Source organism: Caretta caretta, chromosome 7 (assembly GCF_965140235.1).
Source record: "Caretta caretta isolate rCarCar2 chromosome 7, rCarCar1.hap1, whole genome shotgun sequence".
Lineage (NCBI taxonomy): Eukaryota > Metazoa > Chordata > Testudines > Cheloniidae > Caretta > Caretta caretta.
Genome location: NC_134212.1, coordinates 99,906,937 through 99,917,943, shown reverse-complemented (window position 1 = coordinate 99,917,943; position 11,007 = coordinate 99,906,937). Strand labels below are relative to the sequence as shown.

Here is an 11,007-nt window from a genome sequence, read left to right as displayed (position 1 = left end):
TGAACTATATGTGCATGTATCTTCCAAAGGCAATCTAAGGAACTGTGAAATCTGTTCCTCCCCACAGCATTATCCTTCTGAAAACCACGCCAGATACTCTGCAACTGAGTTGAAATTATAAGAGGAAACTTTTCCATATCTGAGTCTTGCTGAACCTCTGAATCCACCCTTCCCTGGCAGCCACTGTGTGCTGGTAATGTGTCAAGGTCAGGCTTTAGCTGCCATGGCTCCTGTGATTTCCAAAATTTTCCATGAAATTGTCACTGTGGACAGATTCTTGGGCCCTGCTACAGTCACGCTTGTCTGAAGACATTGCACGAGCATGAGTTCACTGGCTAGAAACTCAAATGTCAGCACCCTCTTTGCCTAAGAAACTGCTGGATTTGCCATAGGGAATATTCTCAAAGTTCACTGCTTGGGGGCCAGTCTACCCCACACAGTAATACCAAAAGCTGTCAGTATCAGCAACAGTGCTAACATGAGCACCCACTGCTAATCCACAGTTGCGCAAATTCCCTCATTTGACCCACCAACCAATTGGATTAGGTGTGAAATCAGTCAGTCAGACTTGGCACATTTCTGCAATGACCGGAACCAGCATTGTAGTGGAAATGGTAGCATCTATAGTATTTCTCTAAATCAGAGAAAAGTTGTGAAACTTTTAAAACTTTGCAGAGAAGGGAAAAATGACACTTATGAGATCTTCAGGGTCCTGCAGCTCATAGAGTATTTATATTTATTAAAGTGACATGAATCTAAACAATAAAAATAAATCCTTTCAAATATATTAATGGATACCCTATATTCTGTATTATCTCAATCCACAAGATGATTCTGTACATGCAAAAAACCCCACAAATCAAGATGAGACTGTACTATAAAGTTTTATTAAAGGGAGTTTCTCTGTCATATTATGCATGAATAATAAATATATTTGTAAATATATCAATGTTTTGTTTAATTACAAATATGGCAAAAATGGTACATGAATAAAATTGATTGCAATGGTCCTTTCTGGCCTGAAAAAATCTATGAAAATCATTATCCATGCTCCTGGATCTATATACAACTATTCAGAACTGTAAAGGATTAGTTTTGAGTTTTGTGTTACAGTATACACATCTCAGCTGACGTTCTGAGGCACATGATTTGGAGGCAAATGCTCCCAACATCTGAAAAATTACACAAATAGCATGTCATGTATAGAACATATATACAAGGTTGGCTGTGGCATATCTATCCTAACTGTTCAAAAGGGAAGTCAGGATTCAAAGACAGATGAGCAAACATGCCCGAACACTCATCTGTAATCAGGGGAATAAACTGTTTCAAATAGATGCTCTTCCAAAATATGAAGACCTAAATAATACACCAAGATTCTGAATCAAATCCAGAAAATCTTTATGACTTGTAGCATAAGAGCTTGAAGACTTGGGCTTTTCCCCCAAAGATCAATGGCAAGCAAGGTGGAAGGATACCAATATCTCCAACTAACACCTCATTAAAGACCAAAGAATCCAGTGGCTTTTCATTCCCATGGAAAATATGGTCCACTTTGAACAGCATCCACACCTCACATGGTAGAAGCACCTACCTTCTTCATAAACGGGGGATGGATACAATCCTATCTGTGACTGCAGAAATAGACTTCTTACTATGGAACACCTCATCAATCAATGTCCCAAATGATCATATCCCAGCAGTATCTCTGCCATCCACTCTGCATCACTTGAAGCAATCAATTGGATTGCCAACCTAGACTTGGACATCTAACATTACTGGTTTTAAGCCATACAAAAGAATAAGGTGGAGAATAAATATGGCAGCCCACTGTCCATCAGTTTGTATCTTATTTTCATTACAGTCTTATTTAGACACACACGATTGATGTTTTCCAGTAGTCTCCTAATTTATTTTCATTACTTAGCTCTGTTTCATTTTGTGCTCCTGAAGAAAGGGGATGAAATGTTGAATGTTGGCTTTGCCCATTTCTTGAAGAGAATTCTGACACTGGTAAATCTTTTCACGTTTGTTTGTGTAGGAAAGCACAGAAAGAAATATGACAGACTCATGTGCTGAAATCATTTTATTTTTTTGAACTTTTGTCTATGGGAGTAAGATATAGCGGAGGGCCGATGTCTGTGTTTTTTTTAAAAAAATACGTTCAGATTAGGTTTAGGAGCATCATGGCAAGGTGACAAAATAAGTAGCAATATATGATTTTGGATAAGAGTATGTCATCATGTATAATCTTGAAGGGAACTGTCAAGGTAAATACCTTATATTACATGTGTTACTACTAATATCTAATATGCTAAATACTGTTGTAATACGACACATTCTGATCAATTAAATCTGGACCAACTGCATTGATTTTAGTGAAGTTTCTCCAGATTTAGAATGGCAGAACAGAGCAGAATTATGCCTTTAAATTATTGTTGAAAGTATTATTAAAATTGAACTTACATATCACCCTTTAAGGTGCTTACTTTTTGCACTTCATTCTGCTACACTAAGAGAATCAGACTAAGTTTCATGCACTAGTTAGCACAATGGTGTTGTATTAATGCAAGGGATTAAATAAAAAAATCAAGAAATTATTTTACTTAGATATAAAGGAGACTAGCCTGTCTTCTGATTTAGAGAGACAAATATATTTAAAACTTAAAGCAACACAGGACAAATCACTGGAAATTGAGTGGTCTTCTCTCCCTGGAGTAAGACTTCATGAGTTTAACATATCTTCCATTCATTTAACCTGGAAGAACTTCCTTCTTTTGAAAGATCCATTCACTTTTAGTGGTCTACACTCAACAGTCACACCATATATTTACAGTAAATGAACTGCACCTATCTAAGCAAGATACTTCACACATCTCTGAGCTACACGTAGCTAGACACACATCAGTGAATTCTGGTAGTGACATCCAGATAACCATCAAAGAAAGCTCATAGAGTGTGGGATGTCATAAAATCTCCAAGTTGCATGTTTAGGCACATTGGCCATTTATTATAGTTGGCATATCTGTGATTGTGGCGGGGTACTCACCCCGCCATGCCTCGAAAGGCTTAAAACAGCCCTAAGAGAGGGCTGTAGCCAGAGAAAAGCTAGGCTGATTGGGGGAAATAGCCACAGGTGGGGCCATACCCCAATCAGGCCACAGCTGGCCCTAGAAGAGAGCTGTTAGCCAGGAGCTGAGTGGGGTACTCTCTCTAGCTACATGGAGAGAGGAGGACTTGGCTACCTAGGAAGCAGAGGTGGGTATCTAGGGCAGAGAAGTGCTGGGGAATGACAGAGGGAGCTGGGGCGTTCCAGCCTAGCAGACTCAGGTAAAGGCCCACAAAAGGGTCCTAGGGCTGCAGAGGAGCAGCCCAGACCTAGACAGAGGCAGCTGGTCTGACCCCCTCTCCCCTTGCTGATGATGAGTAGTACAGACTGCAGTCTGCCCCAGGGAGCGGGGGCTACGTGATGACTGACAGTAGCCACTGAGGCAAGGGAGGGATGGGGGTTCCCCCAGGGAAGAGAGACCCAGACTGAGGGGGTACTGCCAGGGGGGCACCCTAATCTAGAAGGGCAGCGGGGTCCCGGAGGGGCACAGGGCCAGCGGTAGGTGAGACACCGACCGGCAGAGGGTGCTCCTGGCTGAAAAAGCTAATTCCCTGGACAACCAGCAGGAGGCACCACAGCGGTGAGTCGTCACCCCATGACAGTGATGAATCACATAAAAGATTCCCTCTGTCCTTCTAAACTCTAGCTCACCTCATCCTGACGTATCAGTCTGGCACTTTAATGAATACAAAATGCACATAAAAAATGTTGTGTGAACCACTTTTTTCCCCCACAAAAAGAGGCAGATTCAAACGAAACAATTCATAAATTTGGGTGGATTTTGGCAAATTGTTGATTTTTTAAAAATATTGACAGCTCATTTCTGCCTTTTGGAAATGTTTTCACCTTTTTTCAGAAAGATGTATGTCAGAATTTCATTCAAACATTTAAAGAAATTACAAACCCTCAAAAAACAAAATGTTTTGATATTTTGTTCAAGCCAAAACAATTTTTTCTCCAATTTTCAGTTTGGCCACCAAACTGAAAAAAGTCATTTTATGTGATGCAAACAACAACATCTATGTAATACAGTGATACCAATAGAACAACATGGTTTCACACCATTGCCAGTATGAATTTTGGGACCCGATTCTGCTTTCACTGAAATAAATGGGAATTTTGACATTCAATGAATGTAAGATTAGGTCCTCTCTATGTTATTATGCTGCTCTGTTGCATGTGATGCATCAGATATATTACTTAAATCAAATTGGAGGAAAGTTAAAATAATGAACAAAGATGGAAAAAAATACATTCCTCAAAGAAGCAGCAGAACATTAACATTGTTGGTTTAAAAGTTGGCCACTTGGAGTGCTAAACAATACACACTTCATTTTAATGGTTCATAGAATCATAGAAGTATTGGACTGGAAGGTGCCTCAATAAATCATCTAGTCCAGACCTCTGCACTCAAGACAGGACTAAGTAATAATTAGACCGTTCCTGACAGGTGTTCTTAAAAACCTCCAGTGATGGAGACTCCATAACCTCCTTCGGTAATTTGTTCTTTGCTTAACAACCCTGACTGTTAGGGAATTTTCCCTAATGCCCAACCTAAACCTCCCTTGCTGGAATTTAAGACCATTCTTCATTTTGAATTCTTTAAAGTCATTATTTAAATGTAAGAAGTGGATTTTCTTAAATTGTAAGAAATACATGAGCAATACCTATGGAAAACTTAATTTTACTTGGAGGAAATTGCAAACTTCAGGTAGAAAACAGAAAACCTGCAAAGGATCCAGACTGACTTTAAAGTATTTACATTAGATCTTAACAGAAATAAGCTCAGTAACTGCACGGAATATGGAAAGAAGACACAGGACAGTTTACTCCTCAGCAGGTAAAAATTGGGCTAGCTCTATTGACTTCAGTGGAAAGATACTGATTTACACTAGATGCTTTATATAATTTGTTATTGTGGGATCTATTTTGTCAACTAGATATGACAGCACTGAGGACATTAGTAAAAATCTACATAAAAATCAAGGGCAACAGCAATATGTTCCATATATATATATATATATATATATATATATAGTAGCTCTCAAAGAGAATACTGTCTGAATTCTAATGCTAGAGACTAAAAATAAAAATTGGCTTAAAATATTTATTAAAAAAATTAAAATATTTGTTTATACAAAGATGAGAAAATTCTCATGCAAAATCTTCACATACAATAAAAATAACTCAAATATTATATGATTGTTTTACAAGATAGCTTATTTATAGTAACTTTTATGGGGAAGTGTTGCTGTAATCTGTGTGCCTGAAAGCACCATTCAAAGAAATTCCAAAGCCATATTTGAAAGTTATAAGTTTTTCTATGGAACTTATGCCAAGATTTACACACTCTTCACTATGATTTACAAATAATACCCTATTACTACTACTACTCAGAAACTAGACATAGACATATGAACACTGAGTGATGAATTCCTCAATACCACTGTACTTCTAAACAGTTTGTTAATGGGTAAGTTGCCAAAAATAGATTTAGATATGTTCATCATTTAAGGGAATTATCTTGAGATTGTAATGGATGACATCTGTTTTCTGCTTAATTACAAATCTGCATTGAATTTATAATTTGTGTATATTACAAGTAATTTGCATAATTAAAACAATTAAGGGATTGACATATCATGGCAATTAGAAATGCATCAAACTATGAATGTTGTACAAAAGAGAGCTTCAATATGAAACATTAATTCTCTGAGAACTAAATATCCTACAGGTTCCTGCAGAGGAATCTGAACAAAATTTAACTTGTGTTCACTGAACCTCAGTATGAAAAGGTATTTCTCAGGGATATCTGGTTCTTCTTTAAATTTTTGGAACTTGAATCAGAAAAAGACAAAAAATGCTATTTCTTCATTTCATTTTCTATGGCAGTCACAGTATTGATTTTGTGTGTTTATTGCAGATTTCAAGAATTATCTCATTTTCCGTAGCCTTATTCTGTTTTCTTTGTCCCTCTTTTTAAGAATAAGAATGAACTGGTTGAAAAAATGCTCTTGGTCTTTTTTCTTCTGAACAAGTCGAAACCGCTGATCTCTGCCATGTTTCTCTGCAAACTCTTTAAATGTTGTTCTGCCGAAAAAAGTCATACATGAGCAAGGCATTATTTAAAGCTTTGCACTTTTTAATAAATTATCCGATTATTTAGTCCTTAGTTTTACATCGTACTTTTCTTAAAAAGTACCAAGATTGTTCCTCCTGAAACTATTTGTCAAGGTCAAGAGATAAGAGGCAACACCAAAGTCAAAATCAGCTTTGCTCCATGATTGGCTTGAGTTGTCTGTACTAATCATTATTCCCATATTCATATACTGTACATTTACTGATTTTTGTTTTTTACCCTGGTGCTGTAGAATCATGGACATGGTGGTTGTTAAAATATGCTTTTTATTCACTACTCTAGCTAGGTAATACTGTTTGTTGCTGAATGATATTTTTAGAGAGGCTTATCCTCTGCTTTTCCATGATTATTCATCATCATCAGAACAGAAAACACTACGACATCTAATTAATAACAAAAACATTTTTTCAGCAATACATGGCATATGATACCTAAAGAAACAACTGTAATGTGATCTCTTCTAATAAAAAAAACAGGAAATTTGCCTAAGAACTACATGATCAGGCGAAGTATTTTCAGAAGTGATTGCTACATATGAGAACAAAGCTGCTGGCTTATATTTGACTCAAATATTATGGTGCTGAGCATGGTAAGCACCTGGATAAATAGACATTTGGCTGAACAAAGTCATATGATGTATCAGTAAGTTTCTCCTCAAATCGCCAATAGCAAAGTCAGGAAATAAGTTAATTAGTTATATAAAAAAAACACTGACATTCTGACTCACTCCAAGGTCATTAATATATTCTTTTCCTGGATGTCCAACTTGATATTTCCCTTAGAATACAAGGATTTGTTGTTGTTTATTTTAAGTTACCTCTGTAGTTTTCCAGGACTTTTCATAATAATTTGAGTGTAACAGAATATTGGAGAAAAGTAATTATAATATGTAGGAGCTGGTTAACAGCATGTGCTGTGAACTGGAGATGGGCCCAAACTGCAAACACAGTACTGGGATCTATTTCTAGTTCTGCCATTAACTTGCTGTGTGACCTTGCATAAAGTTATTTATCCTCTCTGTGCCTCAAGTTCCCCATATGTACAATTTGCATTGTGATACACTCTTTTGTGAAGTGCTTTGTGATTTTCAGATAATTGGTATTAAACAAAATAAAAGATCTAAATGTCACAAAAGTTTAGTTGTAATAAGATCCAGAGTTTTGTCTTAATATCCAAGTGCTGCACTGATGCATTATTGCAAACTTATAAACATAGAATTATAGGGGGAAAGGGAAGTTGTGACACTTGGATCCAGAATTTAACTCTGAAGTACAAGGGGGTTTATATCTACAGATGGTTTAGGATCAAATTCTGGAATTTGAGATTGGTTTGCTGTGTGTGCCTCTGTGTTTATTGTGGCAATACTTGGAGGGTTGCTTTACACTCCAATTGGTTTATTTTGTCACTGTTGGGGCTAGTTTGCTGCCTACTTCTTTATTTTAGTTACTGTTCACTCCCATATGAATGTTGGCAATGATGGCTGCACACTAACTGTGTGCTGTTGTATAGTACACAGATTTGTAATGTTCAGCTTGGAAATTACCTGTTCTTTATTTGATAATACTAAAGACTGATCAAGGATTATTTAAAGGGTGAGATTATTACTGCAGTTTGGGTGTCACAGATGACTAGGGCAACCTGAGAGTGTAAAATCCATGCCATGTAATTATCTTCAATATTTAGTACGAGAGCTGTAATTTCTTCTTTATTTCTAATAATTTACCAAGAGTCAAAAAAATATATTTATCTTCACATGATTTACAATGAAAAAGCAATATCATAAGAAGTTCATTTCTTATATATAGTTCTTGACCCTATTACTTGAAAATAGCTTTGGAGAAACAAGCAATAGCAACTTGAAATCTCATTGAAACACACAGGCACGGTATCAATGATAACTTCTTTAGAAAATGTAATTTCTTTTTTGTCAAAAACCAAACAAATGGAAAATGGTTAGTGATTTTGCATTAAAGACACTTGTATGCTTATTATTTTTTTATCACACTTGTGGTATACTCCCCTTCCCAGTAATGTCACAAGGTACTACAAAGTATTATTGAGAAAGAAAGCATAAGATAACCTTAGTGTTTAGTGCAACAGTAAAAGAAGGATAATCCAATGACGTTATCCCACCCACAGGACTCAATTTTCAATGTAATATTTTTTCTACAAAAATTGACTTTGAAATTCTACTGGATGCCAAGAACAATCATAACCTAATGTTACCAGGCTTCTCTATTTTTTGTTTTTATTAATAAGGGACAATAAGTATTAACTGCTTCACAAAGTAGCTCCATACCTTGGTGACAGTTTGGATTCCTCCAGAAGTTTTTTAAATTCTTCTTTGGCTAGCAATAATTTATTTTTCTTTTCTTTGTACTCGTCTCTTATTCTGGTCTTGACAAACTGCTCAAATATCTTTGTTTTAAAAAAGAAGACAAATATAGAAGTATTTATTAACAAACACATCGGGTGTGCCTATTTGATCAAAGGGTTAGAGACTTTCACAACTGCAAGGCTTTATCTGCCTAAAGGGTTGGAGGTGCCAATTTAGGCAGTTACTGTCTGCCTCCTAACACAAAGTGCAACCTTAATCAGAACTTCTTGTCATAGATGTAGATTACTTGTCATGCTCACAGCTAAACATTCATAAGATTCACATTGTGTTTGGTTTGAAGTATGCATCTTCCCTGAACTTCTTGACTGTGGACCAGAAAACTGTCCATGATGCTCAGATAGCAATTTCATGGAAATTACATAAAGAAAGATTGAATGATCCTTCAGCTCAGTTTGCTGCACTGCACACATGTATATGAAGCCAATAATGCCTATGTGAAATCAGTGGGATGTAGGCACCTAGATTCTTTACAAAAATCCCTGAAGATCTATTTGAATTGTGCTCTAAAAAGAGCTGTGTAGGCACAAAATAGAAATTAAATGTTTTGCTTACAAATATTTACAATTATTTAACACTGAAATGGTGGAACAAAAGGAGCTGTTCATCAAGACACTCTAAGTTCTGTTTATCTGCCAATTTCTTGTTTGCACTGTAAAAAGTACACAAACCTAGTCTGGGTACTAGGGACTTTCCATTCACTGATGAATGATGCATCTGTGCAAATCTACATTTCATGCAAGAAAGCAAAAAATCATTCCATCTACTCTATGAAACTGAAATGAAACTGGCATGTAGCAACATGGATTCTTATACGGTGCACAGTTAAGGGAAGAAATAGATCTGGTAAAGTATACACTCAAAAGTGGTACTGTATAAGAAAGAGGGACCAGGAAATTCAAGCCAAAAATGAAGATTAATTGATTTTAAGTGTTCTTACAAGTTGGGTAAATAAGTGCATGATAGGAAAAAATGAAATACATAAAACCAGTTGATGTTGCCTTTGCTAGTGTTACCACTATGCGTTCACCTTCAATATTGGCAAAGCCATTATCATTTAGTTCTATCTACTGCAAAAGTGCTGGGCTAGTAATCATAATTGTTTCCTAGAAGTACTAACATGCAAGAGAGCTTGTCAAAGACTATATAGTTTGCCTCTTGGGGTTCCAATGGAAGGCATACCCATCATACTGCTTACACAGTGATTATTCTTGTCCAAATCTCGACTATATAAGGGGAAAATACAAGAAATGTTCAATCTCTCCTCTATCAACAGAGAATTCCAATGAATAATGGAATTTTTAAGCAACCTCTTTGTTAATGTTACAGAAAAGGAGTCCCTAAAATGACACTTGGTGATCTTAATAAATCAGAATTAATAGATAACTCATTATCTAATACGATATCTCCTTTACACATCACTATTTCTTGCCATAGGTTTCCCCATACTCTAATGTATGATGCTTTCTTTCCACTGAGTGGTGATAACCCCTTGGGAAATACTGATAAGTAAACAGACCAAACATGTAGAATTCCATAAAAGATCATTCCATTCCTCAGACAGCACCAAGAAGTTACACACAAACGTAAAAAAAACAGTTCACATCACAATCAACCTAATACTAGCAAAAGATCAAGTCAAGAGACTCTGGTCTTTCAGACACCTGCAGATAAAATGGGTTCCTGCCCTTTCTGGTTGTGGGCAAAATTAACCTACACTTTTCAAGCTTCCTCTTCATCTGAGACCAAACGAAGGAGGCTGCATCAATTATTTATTGTATAAAAAGCCATCACCTGGACACCGATTCCTTTATTTAATTTTTATGTGGTCTTCACAAACTCAGAGTCTCCACAACACGAATTAATTCAGATAACTCCAAAACTGCATGGGCATGCATCTATCTAATGCCAGAAACTTACCGATTTACAGCATTTTCTCCCCAACACACTGATAGTTTAACCCGAAATAAGGCCCTGGAGTCAGTGTCAGACAAGGAAAAATTTTCCATGTGTCTGATGATAGGGGAAGTAATTTCTCTTGCTAATTTTAGCCATATTGAAACTAATATATGATGATTCATTAAGTCAGTCATCTAATCTTGTCCAAGGCCACCCTCCTTCTCAGGTCACTTGAAATAAAAAGAGAATAATGGCTAAATAAGCGTAATTGCCTCCAGTCTGAGGCCACAACATCTAAGTGTCTATAATTGCAGTATTCAAACACCACCTACTAAAGTATGTTAGACCTACGGCATTTGGCTCACAGTTCAATATTCTATCCAGCAAATCATCTAAAATTGTAAATCTCTATTTTGATTGATCTTTACTTACAATGAAGTATTTTAGGTAACAGTCCTCAAAAAT

At 36.3% G+C, this 11,007-nt stretch overlaps 1 protein-coding gene across 1 annotated transcript in view; it reads right to left on the bottom strand.

Moving 5' to 3' along the window:
* Nucleotides 1-871: 871 nt before the first annotated feature.
* The window catches only part of LOC125628866 (transcription elongation regulator 1-like protein), a 243,610-nt gene continuing 233,474 nt past the window's right edge, over nucleotides 872-11,007 (bottom strand). Inside the window, 2 exon segments of the mRNA XM_075130998.1 lie at nucleotides 872-6,199; nucleotides 8,548-8,666. Of these exon segments, the coding sequence (XP_074987099.1) occupies nucleotides 6,043-6,199; nucleotides 8,548-8,666 (276 nt within the window). The 3' untranslated portion in view covers nucleotides 872-6,042.